Source organism: Barbus barbus (genome assembly GCF_936440315.1).
Source record: "Barbus barbus genome assembly, chromosome: 12".
Taxonomy (NCBI): domain Eukaryota; kingdom Metazoa; phylum Chordata; class Actinopteri; order Cypriniformes; family Cyprinidae; genus Barbus; species Barbus barbus.
Window position 1 is genome coordinate 13,099,959 of NC_136740.1, and position 26,796 is coordinate 13,126,754.

The 26,796-nt window shown below is 36.3% G+C and overlaps 2 protein-coding genes across 2 annotated transcripts in view; one reads left to right on the forward strand and one right to left on the reverse strand.

Annotated features, from left to right (window-relative positions):
* The first annotated feature begins 11 nt into the window (after positions 1-11).
* Positions 12-23,588, forward strand: LOC306878346 (large ribosomal subunit protein uL13m-like). The gene is made up of 7 exons (XM_079430629.1): positions 12-110; positions 676-799; positions 5,108-5,201; positions 5,465-5,525; positions 12,308-12,394; positions 12,866-12,987; positions 22,266-23,588. The coding sequence occupies exons 1-7, from the start codon at positions 84-86 to the stop codon at positions 22,288-22,290; spliced, it is 540 nt and encodes a 179-aa protein (XP_079286755.1). The 5' UTR covers positions 12-83; the 3' UTR covers positions 22,291-23,588.
* Positions 22,987-26,796, reverse strand: part of LOC306878347 (collagen alpha-1(XIV) chain-like) — a 137,235-nt gene continuing 133,425 nt past the window's right edge. Inside the window, exon 48 of the mRNA XM_079430630.1 lies at positions 22,987-24,952. Within this exon, the coding sequence (XP_079286756.1) occupies positions 24,681-24,952 (272 nt within the window). The 3' untranslated portion in view covers positions 22,987-24,680. The remainder of the gene's footprint in view (positions 24,953-26,796) is intronic.

The following is a 26,796-nucleotide window of genomic DNA, read 5'->3' on the forward strand; positions in this document are numbered from 1 at the left end:
ATTCTGTTGGTCGGGGGGGAAGTAAATTGCTGCTGTACCACTACAGCCACATTGAGGTCAAATTTATCAAATGCTTATTTAAAATGTCTAGTTTTTCAAGATCAGCCCAGGTAAGTTGTTTATTTTGGCGTACTGTCATACTGGTCAAATGCCATGTATAAATATACTACGCTGTCAGCCGATGCCTCTTTTATGGAAAACGTGATATTGAACTTACAAGCGCTAACAAGCGTATAATGTGTGTCTGCACTTACGTGCATGAATCTGTTTATTTGCCATTATTAATTAGATCTATTGTAGTGTAGCGTTGAAAATTAGTGCATGTAGATGAGTGTGGTAAATGTGTACTAATGCATTATTTGACCGGTGACAGGTAAAGTGGACAGGTCACCCAACAATGAAAAATATGTTGTTCCAAATCTCTCTGATATTATTTATTCTGTGGAACACAAAAGGAACTGTTAAGCGGGGTATGGACGCCTCAGTCATCATTCACTTTCATTGTATCTTGTTTCCTTGCATTAAACTGAACGTTGACTGATCTCTCATCTGCTTAAAATCTTCCACGGGCGATACAATCTTACTTGAACTATTACTTATTGTGAACTGATTGTGTTCGGTCATTGAAAAAGTCTGCTTGCGTTTCATAAATTGCTTTCTCTTTTTCCCCATAAGCAATGGGCGACTTTTGCACGATCCTGGTTCCTAATAGATGCTAGGATGCAGCCTCCTGGAAAGATCGCCTCTATGTGTTCAGTGCGTCTTCAAGGAAAGCATAAACCCATTTACCATCCACTGAGTGAGTAACTGTGTTTACTAAGCCAACCGAAGGCCTTTCTATTCATCTCCCACCTCATGTAGAGCATGACTATGGCAAGCCGTTTTGACTTTTATTCATTCACAGGATATGAATTCTTGATATCATCAATTCAATTTTCACTAGTTAAAATGCTCATTCTTGATATCAGTAATTTAATTTGATAAATTTGATACCACATAAGGAATCTTCTAAGCCCCCCCCCCCCCCCCCCCCCCAGTTTTATTGAAAATAAATGTGTATAACCATAGTGTAGCGATCATTACATGTTTTTTTTCATAATTACCCACTTGTCAAGTTACCAGACATGATTAAATAGTCATAAATATATAAAATAACATATAGTCTCTATTCTGATTTATTTTATGTTGTTTTGCCAAAATATTGATCATATGTAAGATCATATGTTTTGATAGTAGAGAGACACATTTCCAAAACAGAAAAAAATTATTATTATTTATAAATATTAATTACTTTGATACAATTGTTGTTAGGTCTTAAGTAAACACATTTATTGAATTTAAACAACAACGACAACAACATAGTCTAATAATAAAATAGCATAATAATAATAATAATAATAGGCTAATATAAAATAGCCTAATAATATTAATAATAATAATAAGCAATGAAAGATTAGAATTCTTATTAAATCGTTTTTAATTCCACTTTGAACACACTACAATTGAGCGACCGCTGCAGATTCATGGCTTGACTTTCAGAAGAGTGTATCAGTGCAGTGTTACGTATTAAACGTAACATTGAAATGGCTGAGACAGACCTGAGAAAGAGGTTCAATAGACTTTATCATTAATCTTGTCCACCGATACTTCAAGAACTGGACAACATGTTATATAAAAACAATGCAAGTATTACAGTGTTTTACCGTGTACAGACATTACAGTGTGTATCACGTTTGCTCCCAATGGTCAAGAAAATCCCAGCTGAATTGGGCAGAGAGTGCAAATATGTCGGCTCATCAAACGTGTCGGTGTAATAATACATCAGCTTTGTTGATATCAAGAATTCAATTGTTACTAGTTGAAATGTGAATTCTTGATATCAGTAAATGTATTGCGACACGTTACATTTGTTATTTCTGATATCTGAAAATGCGTTTCTGATATCAATATAATTTCTGATGTCTAAAATGGCTTTCTTACTAATAACAATCACATTCATGATATCAGAAATGATCATTGTCACTAGTGACAATTGTTTAAAAACAATTTAAAAGAATTTAATTCTTGATATTTTTACTAGTAAGAATTGTATTTCTGATATGTGAAATTGGAATTTCAACTAGCAAGAAATTAATTATTGATATCAACAATTGATTTTGAATGGCAGCCTATGGTGACCTTTAACTAGTGAAAATACAATTACAGATATCAACAATTTTATTCTTGATATCAAGAATGAAATTGTTGATATCAAGAATGAAATTGTTGATATCAAGAATTCATTTCCTGCTAATTAATAAAATGCAAAACGGCTTGCCTATTGCCATTACCATGATATAAATTCTTGATATCAAGAATTAACATTGTTACTAGTAGAAATCTAATTCCTGATATCAAGAATTAGCATTTGAACTAGTAAAAACTGAATTGTTGATATCAAGAATTCATATCCTGAGAATGAATAAAAGTGAAAACAGCTTGCCATACATGACAGCATTGATTCATTGTTATGAATTGACTGGGAATGTGAAGTAGCCGAATGGCCACAAGATGGAAGTAAACGACCACTGTTCAAAATATTGGCTGTTGCTCTATGTAACCAAAGCATGAAGTTCACTGCATTTTGTATATGTAAAATAAAATCGCCTTTATTTTAGTTGACATTGACCCATTGTGTGTACTATGGTGTTCCTGTATTTTGTAAATGGGATATTGCATATTGTATTTTGTGTTTATGTTTAGGACTTCTGTCTTAAAAAGCACAGGCCATCTGTAATGGTAATTCATGTAACATCTAACATGAAAGGCTGAATATTTAATAAAAAAAATTAAAATGGCAAGAGTAAACATGCTGCAAAATCATTCTCCAAAGCTGCGATCGGGATTTATTATTATAAATCCCTGACAGGAATTACAGTTCTTCCCTTAATCTGAATGTGAAAAGCTGCTAGTGTGGCAGCTAATTACAGAGAGATGTAAGGTGTCATGACTTCTGACTCCGACAGGCTCTGGAGTTGATACATTAGTCTGGAGCTGCATGCTGTATGTGCCTGCAGCTCACTCGCAGACCCTGCTGATGGTGCTTCCTTCCTGAGACATGCTGGGAGTTTTTAATGAAACTCTCACTCTCTGATAGATGAATGAGCATAACAGGCCAAGAGATGAAAATTCAGCGCTGTGCAGTTACACTGCCAGGCAGCCAAAGTCGGAGAAATGTTTTAATTTACTGGGTTTGAGGGAATGGATATTTTTGGCTAGAATTGTTTCAGTTGTTCAGTTAAACCTGTGTGTAAATGTTTAATTATAAATTCAGTGTTATATTAGATTCATCTAGCCTTTGTTTTTCATTTAATCTTCAACAACATGGATGTTCACATTCAGAGAGAAATAGTGTTTTGACTGAAGGAGTGTGTATAATTAATTTGGAATTATTGGCAAATAAATATATTAATTCTATTATGGCTGTCACAATACCACATTTTTTGTAGCTGATGGATAGCTAGTTAGAAATGTTAATACATTCATCGTCAATGCAGTCGTCAACCTACTTTTTAGTAGTAGTCATTTTATTATTTTTAATTACAAAATGTTAACAATAATAATAATTGAATATTTATACATTATATAATTACAATACTTTTTAGTTAATAATAATGATAATAATAATAATAATAATTATTATTATTAATTAGAACAATGGTATGTCTCAAGTTTTTTTTTTTTTCTAGTAATTGTTCAAGAAAAAAGCAGTATTAAGAATAAAGAAATAAATTAAGAACAGTGGATGTTTAATTATTGTCTGTCCACTGTATTTTATTATTAATTAAAAAATGTATAATTTTTTATTTTCATTATTTTCTCATATTTATATATGTAAGAAAATGTTTACATGTTGTACATATATGTATACACTGTATGTGTTTGCTTGATATAATATATACATAAGTATAATACATAATACATTTTGTAATAAAAAAATACATTTAATATTAATTTATGTATATCTTTAGATTACATGTTTACATGATGATCATTATTGCTTTTTCCAAGTATTTGTAAAAGAAAACGGGCATAAAAATGAAATAAATATATTAAGAGAAGTAGATGTTATCTTTTTTTCTATTTTTCTTTGGAGAATAGTAATTATTTACTATATATATATATATATATATATATATATATACACACACACACACATATATACATACAGTGGTGTGAAAAAGTCCTTTTGTCACACTTTAATATTTCAGATCATCAAACTAATTTAAATATTAATCACACAAATAAACGCATGCAGTTTTTAAATGAAGGGTTTTTTATGAAGGGAAAACAGTGAAACAGTGAAAAACTGTGTGAAAAAGTGTTTGCTGTGATAAATGGAACCATGAATTCAGCGGTATACCAAACAATCCTGAAGGACAATGTCCGGCCATCTGTTCGTGACCTCAATCTGAAGCGAACTTGGGATCTGCAGCAGGACAATGATCCAAAACACAGCAGCAAATCCACCTCTGAATGGATGAAGAAAAACAAAATGAAGACTTTGGAGTGGCCTAGTCAAAGTCCTGACCTGAATCCTATTGAGATGCTGTGGCATGACCTTAAAAAGGCAGTTCATGCTCGAAAACCGTCCAATGTGGCTGATTTACAACAATTCTGCCAAGATGAGTGGGCCAAAATTCCTCCACAGCGCTGTAACAGACTCATTGCATGTTATCGCAAACGCTTGATTGCAGTTGTTGCTGCTAAGGGTGGCCCAACCAGTTATTAGGTTTAGGGGGCAAGCACTTTTTCACACAGGGCCATGTGGGTTTGGATTTTGTTTTCCCTTCATAATACAAAACTTCATTCAAAAACTGCATGTTGTGTTTACTTGAGTTATCTTTGATTAATATTTAAATTTGTTTGATGATCTGAAACATTAAAGTGTGACAAACATGCAAAAAAATAAAAAATCAGGACGGGGGCCAACACTTTTTCACACCACTGTGTATATATATATATATATATATATATATATATATATCTATCCTCAGCAGGGAATAATGTCAAGAGTTCAAGCTGAATGTACAAATTTACCATGTACATATACATGTCTTGTTCCCAGGTGATATTGGAGACCATGTGGTGATCATGAACACCAGACACATCGCTTTCTCTGGAAATAAATGGGAACAGAAAGTGTATTCATCTCACACTGGGTAAACGGAGCTCTCTCCTTCCACATTCTAGCTCAACTGAGGACAGAGAACATGCTTTTTATAATCATTCATTTCTGCGCTGTTCTTGCTTGTGTTTTCTTTGTGCTGGCAAAGAGCAAAAAAGAAAAAGGAAATCTGAGATCACATGATTTACAATATGCATGGTGCATGTAATAGAAATAATATGCTGCTTTCCAAAATGTTAAGAATGTGACTTATAGGTCTGATTTGAAAAACTAAAGACCTGCTTTTTCATCCCACAGCTACCCTGGATCATTCAAACAGCTCACGGCAGCCCAAATGCACAAAAAAGACCCAACAGCTGTGAGTATCCTTCTCTAAATTTGGCTTTTGAACTGGACATTTCTCTGTGACAAATTCAATTTTGCAGTGATTTCTACAATAACAGCGTCCCCATGTCACTCGCAACCTTGCCACTGGTTCAAACCTGTTCATAATTTGAGTCAAATTGCCTTGCACCTTGGAGGGAGGTAAAAATTGACTTCATTTATTAATTTATGTAAATGATGCCCAAATGTTTTTTTAATAATTTCAGATAGTGGCAGTTGCAGAGCAAAATATTTCCTCACAATCAGCATGCCACACATTTGAATAATAAATGTTCTCCATCATTCTTTCAGTGCTTATCTGTCTTACTATTTTCCCTGTCTGTACTTCACCGAACTAAGAAATAGTTTTCTCTCTCAGCTTCAGAAAGATTTTATAGTGCTCTTTCAAGGCTCAAACACCTCGACATTATTAAAACAGCATTCTTTCCTAGTCTGTCTGCTTCCAATATACACCTCTACAAGTGTCACCTGTCGCTGACGCGCCTGGATTGAAAAAAACCCTCTCTGTCTCTCTCTCTCTCTCTCTCAGCCTGTGCTGTGAATCACACCCTCGTGTTTTTGGAGAATTACAAATACCAGGCAGCTCAGATAATAGAAACAGCTTTAAGTCTTCTCATTATATTCTTGTGTTGGATTAGGATGGCACTCCATGAAGCGGAAGTGCTGTAGATATGGAATATATTAGAGGAAGAATCAGTTTTTTGTGTATGTTCGTGTGGTGGTATTCTAAGCCAGAACTGTGGTTACCGCACGTTTCTGACACATGCAGGTGAGAAAAGTTCTGTCTTGTGACAGTGTCATACTTTAGTATATTAGTTTATTTAAGAAGGAAAGCCTGAAATAAATAGAAAGGTAATTTTCCACTATTGTAGTGGGGAAATACATTCATGCTTATTTGTACCCAATACATTTCTTAAAGGGATAGTTCACACAAAAATGAAAATTCTGTCATTTACTCAAGTTGTTCTAAACCTGTATGAATTTCTTTTTTTCTGTGGAGCACAAAAAGGATATTTTGAAGAATGTGTTGAAACTTTGACATTGACTTGCACACTAAGGAAATAAAAATGCTATGGAAGTCAATGGCTACCGTCAACTAAATGATGACAGAATTTTCATTTTTGGATGAACTATTGCTTTAAATTGGACTACATTAGGGCTTTTCATGCTGTGCTTAACTTCTGTTCTAAACCATGCTTTTAACTCAGCTAAAGAGAGAAGCATTTCATGAAATATTAGACTATATACTCATTAGATTTTACTTAACCTGTTAGTGATGTCTTAATTATTTAATTTATATTTATAATTTAGAAGTTAATTAAAAACTGCATTATGTGCAATTTACATGTTTACATATAGTTTTTTTTTTTTTTGAGTGTTGATTATTATATTTAAAAATAAATAGCAATTAAACTTAAGTTTGGGCTCTGTTGTTAAAAGGGCTCCCTATAGGTTAGAGCATAAGCTGAGGTAGGTTTTTGACCCGAAGAAATTTTAAATTAGAATTAAATTTAAAGAAATAGCCATTTCTTCAGTAAACCACTGTTTAATAAAAAAAAAAAAAAGTTGGAATTAGAAGCACTTTTGTACACTGGGTTATGACACCCTGCCACAGAAAAATGCATATAAACTGTCGTCTTTTAGCAGTTGAGGGGAAAAAGTCAAATGATGACTGAAAATGCGTCAATTGGAGTGAAGAAGTGATCTTTTACTTACCTTTATAGTCAGAAAATCCCAAAAATTTGGTAAATTCGGCATTATTTACTGTAACATGATGATGGACAATGCTCTAGCCATATTTAAACGGTATATGTTAGAACATTAAAGCTGCAGTCCGTAACTTTTTTTGTTTAAAAATTATCCAAATTCAATATTTGAGCAAGTACATAACCAGCCAGTGTTCAAAACTATCACCTTACTTTCGCCTGCTTCACAACGGTTATTTTATAATAATGTTTTCTAATTTGAGTGGTACGGGTTGGTTTTCGCGGGAGATTCCAGCATGGCACTGCGTCATTACGTCACGTCTGTAAACATTAAGAAGTTTTCCCGGCTACTAGGCTATCGCACGTGAGGATCCTGCAGGTGGCGCATCGTTTACCCTTTTCTCACAGCAGCTAGAATAATTAAATGTATCATTTTGATGGCGGATTGTAATCCAGAAAGGATTATATGAAACATGTGAATGAAATTAAATTATATTCCAGTTTATACAGTTGTGGTCAGAATTATTGGAACCCTTGGTAAATATGATCAAAGAAGACTGTGAAAATTAACCTGCTTTGTTAATCCTTTTGATCTTTTATTTAAAAAATTCACAAAAAGCTAACCTTTCATTGGATAATAAGAATTTAAAATGGGGGGAAATATCATTATGAAATAAATGTTTTTCTCAAACACACGTTGGACACAATTATTGGCACCTTTTTATTCAATGCTTTTTGAAACCTCCATTTGTCAGTTTAACAGCTCTAAATCTTCTCCTATAATGCCTGATGAGGTTAGAGAACACCTGACAAGAGATCAGAGACCATTCCTTCATCCAGAATCACTCCAGATCCTTTAGATTCACAGCTCCATGACGGTGCTTCTTCTCTTCAGTTCACCTCACTCATTTTCTACAGGGTTCAGGTCAGAGGACTAGAATGGCCAGCAGAAGCTTGGTTTTGTGCTCAGTGACCCATTTTTGTGTTGTTTTTGAGGTTTGTGTTTGGATTATTGTACGGTTGGAAGATCCAAACATGGCCCATTATAAGATTTCCAATAGAATCAGTCACTTATTGATTTTTTATCTGTTGGTATTTGATAGAATCCATGATGCCATGTGTCTGAACAAGATGTCCAGGACCTCCAGCAGAAATATAGGCCCACAACATCACAAATACAGCAGTATATTTCATTGTACACATGGGGTACTTTTTATCCCTGTGTTCACCAAACCCATCTTGAGTGTTTCCTGCTAAAAAGCTAATTTTTTTGTTTCATCTGACCATAGAAGCCAGTCCCATTTGAAGTGCCAGTCCTGTCTGATAACTGAATATGCTGGAGTTTGTTTTTGGATGAGCTAGGAGAATTTTTCTTGAAATCCTCCCAAACAACATGTGGTGATGTAGGGGCTGTTTGACAATTTTTTTTAAGGTTTTCTGACCCCGAGACTCAACTATTTTCTGCAATTCTCCAGCTGTGATCCTTGAAGAGTCTTTAGCCACTCAAACTCTCCTTCTCACCGTGCATTAGGACGATATAGACACACGTCCTCTTCCAGGCAGTTTCATTACATTTTCTGTTGATTGGAAATTCTTAATTATTGCCCTGATGGTGGAAATGGGGATTTTCACTGCTCTAGCTCTTTTCTTAAAGCCACTTCACTAATTTGTGAAGCTCAATTATCTTTTGCTGCACATCAGAAATATATTCTTTGTTTTTTCTCATTGTGATGGATGATTAAGGGAATTTGGGCTTTGTTTTCCCTCCTATTTATATTTCTGTGAAACAGGAAGCCATGGCTGGATAATTTCATGTTCATAATCACCCTAGAGTGCTCAAAATTGTGAATATGAATGGGAGTATACTTCAGAGATATTTTACTCTTAAGAATTTCTAGAGGTGCCAATAATTGTGTCCAACGTGTGTTTGAGAAAAACATTTATTTCATAATGATATTTCCCCCCATTTTAAATTCTTATTATCCAATGAAAGGTTAGCTTTTTGTGAATTTTTTAAATAAAAGATCAAAAGGATTAACAATGCAGGTTAATTTTCACAGTCTTCTTTGATCATATTTACCAAGGGTTCCAATAATTCTGACCACAACTGTATGTGCTTCTGAATACAGATAGCCTGGGATTACACAAGATTTGTATTTTAAAGAAAACCAGTTCGAAGGGAGCATAGTTTGCTTTTTGCGTTAAAAGAATTTCTTATGGAATTCGAATGGTATGACAATTAGAGATTAGACTGTACAGAAATTTAAATCTACACGCCAATACACACTTGTAGTCACACAGTGCTGATGTTGTTAACATTAATAATTTTAGAATAAAGTTTAACAGTAATAATAATTTGCACGGTTTGATGTGATATAAGCCAATCAATCATTAGATTTAATCACCGTTGGTAGCGCGATTTATTGTAATTCTTTTTTCCTCAGTTGGGCAGAACAAGCATGGCAGACTTGTTACTTGTTCAGATGGCAATATATGGTGAAAATTCTTATTTGGGTCATATATTCCATGACGTAGGCTAGAATCTGTGATTACTAAATACAGGATTCACACCGGTGCAGTGACTGACAGCTACACATACTCCTCAAAACATGAGATTAATCCTCACTGGAGCCATGCCAACTCACAACCCACGCAATGAAGATAATTACGCACAGAGCTGCAATTCAATGTTTTCAAACAGAGATGGCTACAATGAGGCAAAACTTACGGACTGCAGCTTTAATAATGTACAGTGTGATATGATTACCGAGTATAAATTGTTAACCTAGGTTAAATTATGATAAACCTAAGATAAACCATTACTCAATTTTCCCAGGGTTTAGAATGATCCGTTCAAGTGTTTCTTTCTTTGTTCTACTTCATTTATAGTGAAATGCAGAGTTCATATCCCTAATCTCTCTACTGTTGTTCTTCTCCTTAAAGTAACCTTGACCGTTACGTTCCTCAGTGACAGTCAGAGCCCATCCATAGTCAAGGCACGCAAGCAGCTGACCCTGAATGGGTTTTCTTCTGTAGGGTGCAACTGAAGAAGTATAGTTCTGTGTAGGTGCTGCACCGTGGCCCAGAAAAAGCCAGCTCAGATTCATCCCGTGCCGCCCTCCACCCTCTCCAGCATTCTGCTCATTCTCTGTCATTAACAAGATGAATGCTCGACTTGGGCTGAGTTATTCCAGTCGAGGGGGGAATGTATCAGGGATAATTGTGGATAATGATCAGAGGAAGGTGACGGAGTGGTGAAGAGCGATCACCCCTTCAGACAGCTTTCATCCATCAAACATCTCCCAGTCAGAGGAGAGAGAAAAAATCCCTGATTAATGTCCTGATGAAAGAATGATGGGGTTGGGTTGGTGTTTGGTGGATGGTTGGATGGATGACAGGTCAAAAATGGACACTTGTGTATTCATGTGCTGTGGTGTAAGCAAAGGGACTTCTATTTATTATTTAAATTGTTACCAGTGGAGTGACTGCATTTGCTTAGTATATATTTGAATTTAAAATTTGACGGGCATGATTGGCTTTGACTTTTTGGTTGTGTAGAAATAACACACCACAGACACATTTTCCACCCTTTTTTATTCCAATGTAAATAATAATAATAAAACTATAAAAATAACATTATTAATGTTAAATGAATGTTGTTGTTTTAATTATAAATTAATTTCAATAATTGTAACTTTTTTTTTTTTAATCGTTATAATATTTTACAATATTTGATATATACGCTCACTGGCCGCTTTATTAGGTACACCTTGCTAGTACCGGGTTGGACCCCCTTTTGCCTTCAGAACTGCCTTAATTCTATGCGGCATAGATTCAACAAGGTGTTGGAAACATTCCTCAGAGATTTTGGTCCATATTGACATGATTTTGTCGGCTGCACATCCATGATGCGTTCCACCACATCCCAAAGGTGCTCTATTGGATTGAGATCTGGTGACTGTGGAGGCCATTTGAGTGAAGTGAACTCATTGTCATGTTCAAGAAACCAGTCTGAGATGATTTGAGCTTTGTGACATGGTCCATTATCCTGCTGGAAGTAGCCATCAGAAGATGGGTGCACTGTAGTCATAAAGGGATGGACATGGTCAGCAACAATACTCAGGTAGGCTGTGGCGTTTAAACGATGCTCAATTGGTACTAAGGGGCCCAAAGTGTGCCAAGAAAATATCCCCCGCACCATTACACCACCACCACCAGCCTGAACTGTTGAGACAGGATGGATCCATGCTTTCATGTTCTTTACGCCAAATTCTGACCCTACCATCTGAATGTCGCAGCAGAAATCGAGACTCATCAGACCAGGCAACGTTTTTCCAATCTTCTATTGTCCAATTTTGGTGAGCCTGTACGAATTGTAGCCTCCGTTTCCTGTTCTTAGCTGACAGGAGCGGCACCCGGTGTGGTCTTCTTCTGCTGTAGTCCATCTGCTTCAGGGTTTGACGTGTTGTGCGTTCAGAGATGGTATTCTGCATACCTTGGTTGTAACGAGTGGTTATTTGAGTTACTGTTGCCTTTCTATCATTTCTAACCAGTCTGCCCATTCTCCTCTGACCTCTGACATCAACAAGGCATTTTCATCCACACAACTGCCGCTCACTGGATAATTTCTCTTTTCCGGACCATTCTCTGTAAACCCTAGAGATGGTTGTGCGTGAAAATCCCAGTAGATCAGCAGTTTTTGAAATACTCATACCAGCCCGCCTGGCACCAACAACCATTCCACGTTCAAAGTCACTTAAATCCCCTTTCTTCCCCATTCAAGTTGTCTTCACCACATCTAGATGCCTAAATTGCTGCCATGTGATTGGCTGATTAGCTATTTGTGTTACCAAGCAATTGAACAGGTGTACCTAATAAAGTGGTCGATGAGTGTGTATATATGGCTATAATAATGTATAATTACTTTATTTGTTTAGGTTTTATTTATTTATTTTAAGACCACAAAGCAGACGTTTCGCCAAGTTTCCTTTAGAGAGACATTGACTAAATTTGTGGCCAAATCTCTGGCCTGTTTTTTTTTACTCCACAGATCATTAAACTGGCTGTGTATGGGATGCTTCCCAAAAACCTCACCAGAAGGACCATGATGCAACGGCTTCACCTCTTCCCAGATGATGTAAGCTCTTCGTTGATGTTCTGATTTATGTTCATTGATGCGCTGTCCAAAGCTTGACATGTTTGGAAAGGAGAAATGTGTCAGTGTGTTTGATGAATGTTTCAGTAGAGGATGGGATGTATCTGATTAAGAAGCTACATAATACAGTACTACAGCTGCATAAATAGTAAAACTACATGATGGTAATACCCTACTGCGCAGTCACGTCATAATTCAGCCACATGAATCCATTTGATAAATAAATGTTTAAATACAAAATAGTTATTTTGTATTATTATTTCTGGATATCAGATGTGAATTTTCGTTAATTGCCAACATTGTTCTGTTAGTTACAGAGTTACAGAACCCCAGTGGAAGGTTAGACAGGATCCAGTCAGACACATGTCTCTGATCACAGTTCTGCAGTAATGTTTTGTCACAGCAGTGTGTGTGCAATAATACAATAATACAAATCACTGTGTTCCATTTTAGGTTCTTCCTGAGGACATTCTGAAGAACCTGACAGAGGAGCTTCCTCAACCCAGAGAGATTCCTCGCAAGCTCAGCGAGTACACACAGGAGGAGCGGGGCGCTTTCCCCATGCTCTGGACCCCGTGAGTTTGTTTTTCCCTGTTTCTTTTTTTTTTTTTTTTTTTCACTTTCTTTCTTAGTGCCTTTGTTCCTGCTCTACCATAGTTCCTCCATGCTTCTGAAGAGCATGAATCAGATTTAGAGTATAGCCAAGCTGTCGTCCTGTGCGGATGGTCTGCTGAGGGAGAGAGAGGGTGACTGGCAGTGTGGTCGTAAAGAACTGATGTTTAATAATCCATCTGTGAAGCTGCACCTTTCTCCTTTCTGGATGGCTGCTTTGCTGGTCCCCACACTGCAGACATCCAATCAGATTTATGAGAGCTTAGTCACCGGCTCGGAAGCCAGCCAATCACACACTGCCTGTGAGGTCACAGTGGGGAACTTTGCTTTGCACACTAATTTTTTTTAGCTACTTTTCTGATAATAAAGTGAACTGGCAGTTTATTTCTTAAGAGTAGTGTTTTCCAACTTGTTTGTGTTTTGCACCACCGCAGCCCAATAAACAGGGTTAAAGCACCTCTTTATTGACACCAGTTTTATTTTGGATATCTTTATTTTTTTGTGTTATATGTAAATATACAATTAAAAAACTTTTTTGCAAGAAATTCATACTTTTATTCAGCAAGGATGCATTATATTCATCAGTACAGTGACATTAGACAATTATATTCAAATAAACGCTTTATTTATTTTTTTCAAATTATCAAGTAGCAGTACATGTTTCAGCATTGATATTAAAAAAGAAATGTTGAAAAGTTGAGCTCCAAATCTGTATATTAGAACGTAAACTGTATTGTTGGCTTTTAAAAAATCAGCTTTGCCATCACACTAATAAATTACATTTTAAGATATATTACAGTAGAAAATAATTATTGTAAACTGTAATAATATTTCGCAATATTACAGTTTTTACTGTATATATGATCAAATAAATGCAGCCTTGAGCATGAGAGATGCTTTTCAAAAACCTTTAAAAAAAAACTTACTGAACCTAAGCTTTTGAACAATATATATATATATATATATATATATATATATATATATATATATATATATATATATATATATATATACACTCTCACCTAAAGGATTATTAGGAACACCATACTAATACTGTGTTTGACCCCCTTCCGCCTTCAGAACTGCCTTAATTCTACGTGGCATTGATTCAACAAGGTGCTGAAAGCATTCTTTAGAAATGTTGGCCCATATTGATAGTATAGCATCTTGCAGTTGATGGAGATTTGTGGGATGCACATCCAGGGCACGAAGCTCCTGTTCCACCACATCCCAAAGATGCTCTATTGGGTTGAGATCTGGTGACTGTGGGGGCCATTTTAGTACAGTGAACTCATTGTCATGTTCAAGAAACCAATTTGAAATGATTCGAGCTTTGTGACATGGTGCATTATCCTGCTGGAAGTAGCCATCAGAGGATGGGTACATGGTGGTCATAAAGGGATGGACATGGTCAGAAACAATGCTCAGGTAGGCCGTGGCATTTAAACAATGCCCAATTGGCACTAATGGGCCTAAAGTGTGCCAAGAAAACATCCCCCACACCATTACACCACCACCACCAGCCTGCACAGTGGTAACAAGGCATGATGGATCCATGTTCTCATTCTGTTTACACCAAATTCTGACTCTACCATCTGAATGTCTCAACAGAAATCGAGACTCATCAGACCAGGCAACATTTTTCCAGTCTTCAACCGTCCAATTTTTGTGAGCTCGTGCAAATTGTAGCCTCTTTTTCCTATTTGTAGTGGAGATGAGTGGTACCCGGTGGGGTCTTCTGCTGTTGTAGCCCATCCGCCTCAAGGTTGTGCGTGTTGTGGCTTCACAAATGCTTTGCTGCATACCTCGGTTGTAACGAGTGGTTATTTCAGTCAAAGTTGCTCTTCTATCAGCTTGAATCAGTCGGCCCATTCTCCTCTGACCTCTAGCATCAACAAGGCATTTTCGCCCACAGGACTGCCGCATACTGGATGTTTTTCCCTTTTCACACCATTCTTTGTGAACCCTAGAAATGGTTGTGCGTGAAAATCCCAGTAACTGAGCAGATTGTGAAATACTCAGAGCGGCCCGTCTGGCACCAACAACCATGCCACGCTCAAAATTGCTTAAATCACCTGTCTTTCCCATTCTGACATTCAGTTTGGAGTTCAGGAGATTGTCTTGACCAGGACCACACCCCTAAATGCATTGAAGCAACTGCCATGTGATTGGTTGATTAGATAATTGCATTAATGAGAAATTGAACCGGTGTTCCTAATAATCCTTTAGGTGAGTGTATATATATATATATATATATATAAGTATATATATATTAGTATATACACTGTCTGTCGAAACAAAGTTTTAAACAATATCTAGATCAAATACCCTCTGTGCTACATTTTGTACACATGACAAAAAGACGTGTTTTAGCGGTCAAGTGCTGTGTATGACATGCATGCCTCCTGAGATACTTTTTCTGCATTGTTTGGCAGCACACGAGATCCTCCAAGACATTTCATATCACTTGAGATTGTTACCACTGCTGTACTGCTGTTAAACGCCTCATGAACCCTTTACATCTGTGCAGACTTTCCTTTAACTGTAGTCAATAAAGTTTCCCATCCTGAGTATTTCATTGGCACAGCACATCTCCCCCGGCCTATATTACTTCTGGACCTAATAGAAAAATGTAGGAACACTTTTTTTTTTTTTTCTTAACCACAAAAAAAACAAAACAATTCTCAGCATCCCAGCATTTTTAAAGCAGGGTTTGTATTTGTTTTCCGAATGATAACATATGACTGATAAGAGCATTGCTCTTCCTGTGACCTTTTAATGAACCTTTCTGTGCATGGCACAGGTGACTGATGAATTCATTATAATCAATATCATAGTGTGGTCAGATGAATCTCAAGGTATGAAATTAAATGGCTTTATAGGTGCTGTAGAAGATCTTGAGATTTGGAAACTGCAGTCTTACTGTGGGAGGTATAAAAAGATGATAAGAGTCAGACGGTGTGGTGCGGCCCGGGGCTGCTGTGAGGCGCTTTCAACTGTCTTGCTTCAGCTCAAGGAGATTTACCCTCTCTCATATTCTGTAGATTTGATATTACTTTAGTGTTAAATCACTGAAAGCTGAAAGGCAAGTGACACTCTTCCTCGGTTGGATTTAAAGGTAAACCGTGTTACAGCATTTTAAAGGCAGTTTGTTGTGCCAAAATATGTACACAGGAAATTTATATGTAGTTTTACTCGCTAAGGAAGTGCTATTACTCTTCAAAGTGACTTGTTATTTTCACCTGGCAAAGATGAGTGACAATAAAATGTTCAACTATATATTCCCTTCCTGTTAGATACGTTCATTTATGCACATTATTTGATAGTTAGCAGCTGTGTCTTTCTTTGGCATGGATGAAGACCTCTAACCACCAAAGCAGCTCTTTTGCTTTGGTTTGAGCAATAGCCAACTAAAAAAATTATTTTAAGAACACTATGGTACATGTGGGCAGTGGAGAACTTGAATCTTCATTTCTTTAGTCTATTAAATATGTACGTTATACCTTGTCTTCAGTGTACTTCATGTAATTTCCAGTTATATTTTCCTTGTGTCTTCAGGATCTGTGAATCAGTACTCAACCGTATTAGAAGATGTATTGTATAATATTCATTCTTATTAATGAATTAAGTCTTCATGTTAAATTCAAGCTCGTGGTTTATAGGGAAGGGAATCATAAACTGCCGAATTAATTTAGGTTCTGATTCATCTTAAGAATCTTTGTTCCTTAGAAGTTCTGTTAACGAATCTACTAGTACTTTTCAGGACTAAATATTTGAAAAAATAAATAAATTGTTTTAATAATAAGCTTAAATCAATTTGTAAAAAAAAAAAAAAAAAAAAAAAAAAAGTGTTTACACATTTAATGAATATTCAGTCTTTTTAAATTTGGTATAATGCAGTAGGCATATATATATATATATATATATATATATATATATATATATATATATATATATATATATATATACACTAGACATTAGTAATATGCAGTAGTAAATATTGATATAATTTACACATTCTCACCATTAGATGAAAGTGGTGTTGTGGTTGATTCACTAAAAAACAACTCATAAGAATCAGTTGTTCAGGAATCAGAATACTTTTGATGCTTTTGATTCAATTGAAATGATTGACTCATAAGAATCAATTGTTCAGGATTCTAAATACAGTAGTTGATTTGGGTGCTTTTGATTCACTGAATTGACCCAAATCATAATCAGTTATTCAATAATCAGACTACACTAGTTGCTTTATCTGATTTTGTCTTTGTTAATCACTGTTGTGCTGTAAATTCAGTAACAGTGTTCCAGTGCCATTAAATATATATTGCTAGAAACTCATAGTAATTTTGGTCATTATGTTCCAAGTCAAGTCAAGTCAAGTCACCTTTACTTATATAGCGCTTTTTACAATGCAAATTGTGTCAAAGCACTGCACAAAACCTTGGGAGAAACCAGGCTCAGTCGGGGGGCAGTTCTCCTCTGGCCAAACAAACCAGCAGTTCAGTTCCAAACTGCAGCAAGTCAGATTTCCCAACCCTTATTACATATATGCAAATTAATGCAATTACTTGTAAGTCATTCACAAATCTTAAGGTTATAAATTGCCCAAAACAAGGCTTTATGTCAGTGTTGGAGTTCATATGTCATTTTTTTCCAATATAAAAGTCCTGTAAACCTCTCATGATAATGCAAAGTGTCAGAATATTACCTCATGTGAGGAACTGGCTTTCTCTAACTTGAGGTTGTGCCTCAATGTGGTTTATCCCACATTGTGTAGTTGATCCTGCTCCAGTCCAGGCAGCTGTTATTTGAGGTTCTAGATCAAAAGGATGTGTGGTTGTTTTTTGTGTGTTGGTTAGTGTGGGGTCGCTGTGTGATGCCCAGAGTTCATATTCCTCTCAAACAAACACTGTGAGGCAACCAACTGTGTCTCTTTATGCCTATATGGCTGGTTTTATTTGTTGTCCCCATTGTATTATTTCACACAAGCCGATTCCTCCTGAGGAGCCACATAGAGCGTGTAATTAAAACATATCGGCGGGAAGGAGACGACAATGTGATAATGAGACAGGCAGATCTCCTGTAATTAAATTGGAGTAAAGCAACGTGATGTTTGTTTGGTAACATTTGATTGGCCGATAAGCTGGTGAGTCAAAACATCTTTTTCCTCAACAGTCTGACCACAGCTGTAGTAAATATGAAATGAAAAAAGATTGTAAATTTGACTTGCTTCAGCATTTATAGGGCATTAACTGGTTGGCAGTTTGATGTGTCCCTAGGCTCGAAGGTTTTCAGAGGCATTGCTTTATTTAATGTGGCTGAACCACAGCTCTTCTCTTCTGTGCCAAGAGATCTGAGAGTTTAACCTTATTTCACCCCTCATTCGTCTCTCTCTCTCTCTCTCTCTCTCTCTTTGCATACACTGTCTCTTATGATTATAGAGCAATATGCAAATCTCAAAATTAAATCATGTCATTTACATATGTCAGAATTAAATGCACAGCTGACGATGACTCAGCCATTTGATTTAAGAGTCATGTTGCGGTTATTATTTTAAGTGCTTGTAAATTCCCGCTGACACTATGAACAACAGTTATACAAAGATTTTAAAACAACAAAAAAAAGTATACTTTGGGCTTGAGGTTTTTTAAAAGTTGAACCTTTTACTTGACACATGTATCTTAAAACATGGTGCTGATGTGCAAGTCATGGCATAATTTATTTAAAAGCAGTGTTGATTAGTGTGTGCAACAGTGGCTCTTCGTTTCCACAGAATTAAAGTCTAACCTGATATTACCTAAAACATTGGCTTGATTCTTTTGCTGCCTTGTAAGTACCAGTATTTCCTTCAGGAAATGTAAATCCACTTGGTTTCATTCTCTTGTAATAGAGTTGCTCTAATGAGAAACTTGGCTCCCAGCATGCAATTGGCTTTTTTTGGTCTATTGAGTTCAGTCAACAGTGAGATATCATCTGAAAATAATGAAAGCTTCCATTATTTTTGCACTCTTGGAAATGATTTAACTGCTGAATTAGTAGGTGGCATGGTAATGGCTAGTTTACATGAATTACAAGAACTTTCAATCTAACATGTTACAATAAGTTCAGCATGAAACTGAGTTTCTAATTCATTATTGATCTCAGCTGATCTGTTTAAGGTTGTGAATTTGTATGTATGTGTGCAACACATCTTCCACCATAATCATCAAAAACCTGATTGGTTATTATCTGGCATCTGTAGTAGAAATACAACACATTCTTCCAGTCACAGAATGCCTGCAGTCATTTGAAATACCAGTAGCTGACATTTAGAATGTATTTATTAACTCAATCAGGTCCTTGTTTGAATCCCAATCTTCGGATTTGCTCAATTGCCAGTTGTTTTACCACAGTACAGCACAAATATGCTGTTTCGCATGTATGCCAGTGCCTCGACAGCACAAACGTGAGCCTGAGATCTCTCAGATCTTTATGTTTCTCAGACAGTGTTTGGCATGTATTATTTAAATACCTAGAAAAGCAATCCTCTCAGGTCTGTCTCTAAATTATGGAAATGTTTAAAGATTCTGAGATGTTAGATCAATCTTGCCTTATTTTTGTAGGTTAAAGGGTTAGTTCACCCTAAAATGAAAATTATGTCATTAATTACTCACCCTCATGTTGTTCCAAACCCATAAGACCTTCGTTCATCTTCGGAACACAAATTAAGATATTTTTTATGAAATCGGAGAGCTATCTGATCCTCCATAGACAGCGACGCAACTGAAATGTTCCCAGGTCCAGAAACGTAGTAAATACATCGGTAAAACAGTCCATGAGACATCAGTGGCTCAACTTCAGTTTTGTGACTCTACGAGAATACTTTTTTTTTTTTGCGCAAAGAAAACAAAAATAACAATTTACTTAACCACTCTTCTCCCCCGAGTTACATCTTCCGCCATTTTGGAGAGTACCCAAGAACGTATTTGACGTAATTGGCATGGTTTACGTTCAGGGGGAAAGCGCGCGCATGAACGAAAGCTACGTATGAAGCGTTGTTTACGCTTAGGCGCAAGCATGCGTATGCATTGTGATACTCTCTAAAATGGTGAACGACGTAACTCGGGGGAGAAGAATGGTTGAGTAAATATGTTATTTTTGTTTTCTTTGTGCGAAAGAAAAGTATTCTCAAAGTGTCGCAAAACTGAAGTTGAGCCACTGATGTCACATGGACTGTTTTACCGATGTATTTACTACGTTTCTGGACCTGGGAACATGTCAGTTGCGTCGCTGTCTATGGAGGATCAGATAGCTCTCCGATTTCATAAAAAATATCTTAATTTGTGTTCCGAAGATGAACGAAGGTCTTACGGGTTTGGAACGACATGAGGGTGAGTAATTAATGACATAATTTTCATTTTGGGGTGAACTAACACTTTAAATGTAAATTACATTTGTAGAACTTGATGTAATTCATTCTTTTTACTTCGTGATTCATCTAACTCTGAACTGATAGTGTCATGAAAAGATGCTTTTATTAACTCATCTTGGCTTATGTTTTAAATTTTGCAATGAATTTGAATGTAGTGTTTAATTTTTAAATAAAACTATTAATAAAAATGTCCTATAATCACTTATGTATGTGAATGTAGAGACATGAAAGTGGCAAATAATCATGTTAACACAAATTTTTAACATCATGTTAAAACTGAAGGCTGCCAGGCTAGTAGTTAAGAGTCTGAAAGTACCAGACGGAACCTATTTATAAAATATCTGAAGGTATATATAGCCTAAATTCACAGACACATTCCTTTTTTTCATTATGATTCAAACTGTGAAATGCCCTTCAGTGTTGGACATGGTAATATCAGCAGTGATCAGATGCCATCCTGAGGCAGTGCTTACGCTGGTGACAAGGTGACACTGTTGTCATGGTGATGGATGTGTCTCTGAGTGAGACCCTTAATGTGGGTCAGTGTCATTACTCTGTGGGCCCCTGACCCCTCTGTCCCTCTTTGGATCCGTCTCTGGCTGGACAGTGACAGGGTGTTGAATTTTTAACCTTGAGGTGAAATTTCCTCAGTAGCAGATGGCATATCTACATGCGAAATCATGGATACACTATTGTTCAAAGGTTTGTGGTCATTGTTTTTGGAAGTTTCTTTTACTAACCTAAGCTGCATTTATTTGACCAAAACACAGTAAACTTTGTAATATTGTGAAATATTAAGAATCCAGAGTTCTGGCATGAAACTCTAGATGGCACAGTCTGAAATCTGACATAATGACATTATCACATGGTGCAGCTGATTGTTTTTTTGTATGAGCAGCCAATGAGCTTGTTCCTCAACATTCAAATACTTGACTAGTGCTTGCTGTAGCAGTTGCAGTGTGCTTCAGAAATCCTCCCCCTTCCCCAGCTCCACCTGTATAGATCTGCTATAGACCCAGTGGATTCATGTATGCTATATGGGGGTTATTTCAGAGAGCTGTCATGAACAAAATTAAAATAACTGTTTTCTATGTTAATACATTTTAAAATGTATTTAATTACTTGTCAAAGCTGACTATTCAGGAGTCATTACTCCATTATTCAGTGTCACATGATCCTTTAGAAATCATTCTAATATGTCGATCTGTTGCTGAAGAAACATTCTTATTATTTTCAGTGTTCAAAACAGTTGTGCTGCTTAACTTCAATTTAACATGTCCTTGGTGAATAAATGTATTGATTTCTTAGAAAAAAAATTAAATACAGATTTTTTTACAGTGTCTAACCCACTGTAACTATAACACTGAAGTTTTAATTGTCATATAAATGAGAGGAAGCACTATGGGGATGTCATGTCAAATTATGCATGGTCTCTCTGCTGACATTCTTAAATTGCTCTTACATGAAGTGAGCACAATATTTTGATCTTTTATGCATACAATAAGGGTATAGTAATCTAAGTGGGGAAACTTTTTAATTACAATTTAATACCGGTGGAAACAAATCAATATATTCATTGATTAATTGTTTTTTGGCTTCCAGGTTCAAAGTAAGAGGCGCACCTGCGCAACTAACAGCTTTACAAAATTGCCTACCCTCAGTTTAACTGTGATAATATATTTGTTGACTACAATTTGTTCAAATCAGTCTGGAAAGTTTAAGTTCCTGTTTTGTTCCGTTTTTCATTAGCATCCATTTCTATCTTAAGTTGCCACAATAGTGTGCTTGAATATTGAGTTCACTTTTCTGTCTATTGTGTGTTCACAGGCCAGAAGACTACAGGATGAAATGATCAAGTCTGTCCAGGAGTTTGAGACTTGGAAATGTCTTTTTATATATATATATATATATATTGTAAATGTCTCAAAATTCTAAAAATAAACAGTCAAATTGTCAACTTTTGGTTATGTTTGATATTTAAGCATAAACACATAGGCCTACCTAATAGAGATGCATTTCTGGATAATGTGTATTTATCTAAACCTCAGCCAAGGTAGAGAGGTAGTCGGACAGCGTTTAGTCGTGACTGTGTAGTAATAGAGCTCAGATTCGTTGGCCTTTGCCTGTCTTGCAAATGGCTTTAGCAGCCTCTCTGAAGCCTGATCCAGCATTAATTCAACTGCTGCTTCAGTCTTAATTAACTTCATATGGCTCTATAAGCCCTTTCTGATGCTACTTTGGCCTTTTGTAGTCTGCTTAACTCATTGTGTTGGGATGGACGCCCTTGTTAATCACTGCTGCCTTTTGCGATGTTGGCACCGTCACGTTTCGTTTTTTATGTAAAGGTAAAATTGAGTTTGCTTGTAAAATGTGGTTTTATGAAGAAGTAACTTCAGAGCATGTTCCATTATTTGAGCTCATTAACCAAACATGGTTATTAAACAGAGAATCTGTTGTTTTAAATGTGAAATTAAATTTTTAAATCCATTTTGGGTGACCAGTTAGCACACAGAACAGAAAATCACAAGGGCCAGACGAGACATCATCTCGAGTCATTGTTGCAATACGGTTTTATTGGTTACAAAAACAAATAATAAAGTAAAAATAAATTACTTTGTAGATTCAAAGGTCTGGTGATGAGTCTTTCCACTGGCACCCGTTCTCTTTCTGAAAGGACGGTAGACCACAGGCCTAACTCTAACTATTCAGGTCTCTTTCACAGTGAGCAGACCCATTGGAAACAGGACCACAGAGACACGGAAGGATGTAATGCTGAGCTCTTCTTTTATACAAAAACAATTTGAGAGCTTTCACTGCATCTCCTGCATGACACTTCATCTTACAAGACCATATGTAACGGATGTTCACATAAATGTGTGATAATACGATCCCGACAAAATGTGTGGTGTTACACAGGGTGTTACTGTGAAGTATACTGTACCAGTGAAAAATTAGGTGATTAGGTTTGGTTCATTAATGCAATAAGTGTGATTAAGAATTCAGCTTCTCATTAATAACTGCTAATGATAAGAACATCAAAAGCATCAACAGAGGTATTTTTTCTCTAAATAAAATAACTTAATAGATAGCAGATAACTGCAAAACGCTGTAAACATCTGGGAAAGTCGTAGCATAGTAGATCACCAATTTGCACTTAAAAAAAAAAAAATCCACAAACTGTAAACACACCCCCATTATCATTTACAAAAGAAATGGAATACACAATTCAAAACCCCTGCGCTGCAAAAATCATTTTGTTAATCAGCATTTTTGTTGTTTTCCAGTAAAAATATCTATCTTGGGACTTATTTTCAGAGAAATTTCTGAATTTTTATTAAGTTTATTTTTCTTGTAATTGGAAGATTTTTAAGCATAAATCTAGATTAAATTGAGTGAGGTTAATAAAATATTATGACTAGGAAAGCAAATGCAATATATTATATATCTTGGGAAAAGTTGATATGAAATATATATCAAAACCAGTCATAAGTAGTAAAACCAGTCATAAGTAGCACGGGTATATTTGTATCAATAGCCAACAATACATTATATGGGTCATAATTATCGATTTTTCTTTTATGCCAAAAATCATCAGGATATTAAGTAAAGATCATGTTCCATTAAGATATTTTGTAAATTTCCTACTGTAAATATCAAAACTTAATTTTTGATTAGTAATATGCATTGCTAAGGACTTAATTTGGACAATTTTAAAAGCGAATTTCTCAATATCTAGATTTTTTTTGCACCCTCAGATTTTCAAATAGTCATATCTTGTCCAATCCTAACAAACCATACATCAATGGAAAGCTTATTTTATTCAGCTTTTAGACGATGTATTAATTTCAATTTAAAAAAAAAAAAAATGTACCCATATGACTGGTTTTGTGGTACAGGGTCATATATAATCATGCTTCTCTGGATATATACATTTATTTTAAGTTGTGATATTTCTATTGGACAACCAGACAAAAAAAATACTGCTTGCGAAAATCTATTTTTCTGCAGTGTTCCTTCTTTGATCTTGCTTATCATCTCATTGGCTACATGCAGCCTCACAAAAGACAGAAAAGTCACTGGATGAATATCTGCACAGTTTCATTTTCTAATCTTCTCCACAAACCCACCCCCATAAGGATGCGTATAGCAGGCACTTTTCGGATTTCTCTCCGTCCTATCCTGCAGGATATTCTGATGAAAAGTGTATGTGGACGGTCGGTTTGCTGGGGCTGGTCACCCAAGCTATTTGGCCTTCACTTGCACTTCCGACTCATCGACTCTCCCCTCTTCGGCCGTGCTGCGAGAGAAGCGACGCATGCCAGGTGACCTCATCCCCACCGTGTCACCAGGGTGGGCGGGGCCAAACCTGGCAGCATGGGGGTCAGGATAGCTGGGTTGATAGTACTGAGGAGGATAGGCACGGTAGCCACCGTAAGGGTCCTCTTCCTCCTCATCGTTGTTGTAGTTGGTGGCGGGGCCGTAGTTTTGGTAGGGGTTGGAGGGTAACTGTTGTACTATGGGAACATGGGGGAATTAGATCGGTTGCCATCTTTTTCAGTCACCACCACCAAGTGAGCAGGCGTTGAGTTAGCGAGAGAAGGAAACAGCAAAGAGATAAAGGCAGAAAAGTAAGTCAGAAAGAAAGAAGAGAGTTTTTACTGAGATTAGCTTAGTTTAGGGGAAGAAAGGGGAAGAGGTTTAGCATGGCTCACTACAGCCCATGCTGCTATTAAAACTACACAATCTAGCTATAAGAATCTACATTGGCAGAATGAATGCTAATATTTCATTCAAATATTTACTATAGTGACTGATTCATTTGGAGATCTCTTAAAGCGCATTCTTGTGATGTCATCAGCCAATCAGCATAATCATGCTTCTCTAGAGTGATTAGTCACATGGTATTTATGGCTCAGGTGATTGGCTCAAAAAAAAAAAAAAAAAAATTGGATTGAGCAAAGATGGCAGATTTCAAATCTCATACTTTCAGGGGTCATGCGCCAGCCAAGCAGCTGACATTAAGACAAACAGGAATGGTAACGGATGGCTTTCTTTAGGTATTATAGATTGATTTAGATGTGCACTCTTAAAAATAAAAGCTTTTTTTTCTTATTGGCAACAATGGTTCCATGAAGAACCTTTAACATCCATGGAACAATTTCCAATACAAAAAAAGAGGTTATTTATAGTGGAAACAGATTCTTTACATTATGAAAATGCTTTTTACACTTAAAAAAGGTTCAAGAACGGTTCATCAAAAGGAACCTAAAATGGATCTTCTGTGACTGTGAAAACCTCCCTTTGGAACCTTTATTTTTAAGAGCGTGGGTTTAAAATTTCAACATTAATGCCAGAAAAGGTTGAAAACACTTTTAGTTTGTCTAAAACTGAGGTTTGCACAATGCTCAGAAGGGTTAAAAAGGCATGGGGCTTCAATGGTGGTGACATTTTGAGGGTTGGAGAACCAAGTTATCGAGTTCTGGGATGTGTGGAAAAGCCCCTCCCCAGATACAGTCTTTGGTTTTGGCCCATGGAAGGAGGTGGGATGAAGAAGTGAAGGGGAGAGAGGAGAAGAGCAGGTGGTTCTCTACTGTTTCTCAGTAGTCATTCTCATACTGCGCTGGACCTTCACATGCAGGTGTGAGACAGTGACACCCCGGGGAGAGAGGAGAGAGACACTGCGGTAAGTGTGAGCTCGAAATAACCAACAGGATGCTCTCAGCAGCACCTCGTCTGCCAGACTGTAATCTTTACATAGTGGCACTTCAAAAGGAGAGTCAAGGATTCTCAATAAGGCATTAAAATCTGGTCAATGCACATAAAACTTGCATTCTCTCATTAGAAATGAAGTATTATCCCAGAGAATGAGCGCTGAATAAGTTACAGAGCAATTTGCAATACTATTAAGCTGTGTTGCAAGATTTTATGCTGACTGAAAGCTTAAAGCTATAACCTTTATAGATCTTAAAAGTGTTGATGCAGTATTTCATCTATTGAGTGGAATATTACACTGTCATTTAACGGCCTTACATGGCAGAAACCCCAGAGAACATTAGCGTTATTTTTTCACAATACAAAACTGCAATAACCTGTGAGGCATTGGGTAGAAAGCTTCGCTATGATCTGATAAATCAATTATTTAAACGAGTGCTTTCCATTTCTGTCCAGCGCTTCTCATATTAAAAACCGAAATGCTGAAATATTGTAAGCACACAGCTCACTCTTATGCTTTGATAGCATTTAGACTCCATGAGAAATATATTTCTAAGTAGAATAACATCTTGGGAAGGGCTAGTTTAATAGAATGAAAATCTCTTGAGTCAGACCACAAGCTTGTTTAAAGCAATGGGTTTGCCAT

Coding starts and splice junctions, on each gene's coding strand:
- LOC306878346 (XM_079430629.1), top strand. CDS start 84: ATGTCTAGTTTTTCAAGATCAGCCCAG. Junction 111..675: donor GTTTTTCAAGATCAGCCCAG/GTAAGTTGTTTA, acceptor TTTCCCCATAAG/CAATGGGCGACTTTTGCACG. Junction 5,202..5,464: donor GTGTATTCATCTCACACTGG/GTAAACGGAGCT, acceptor TTCATCCCACAG/CTACCCTGGATCATTCAAAC.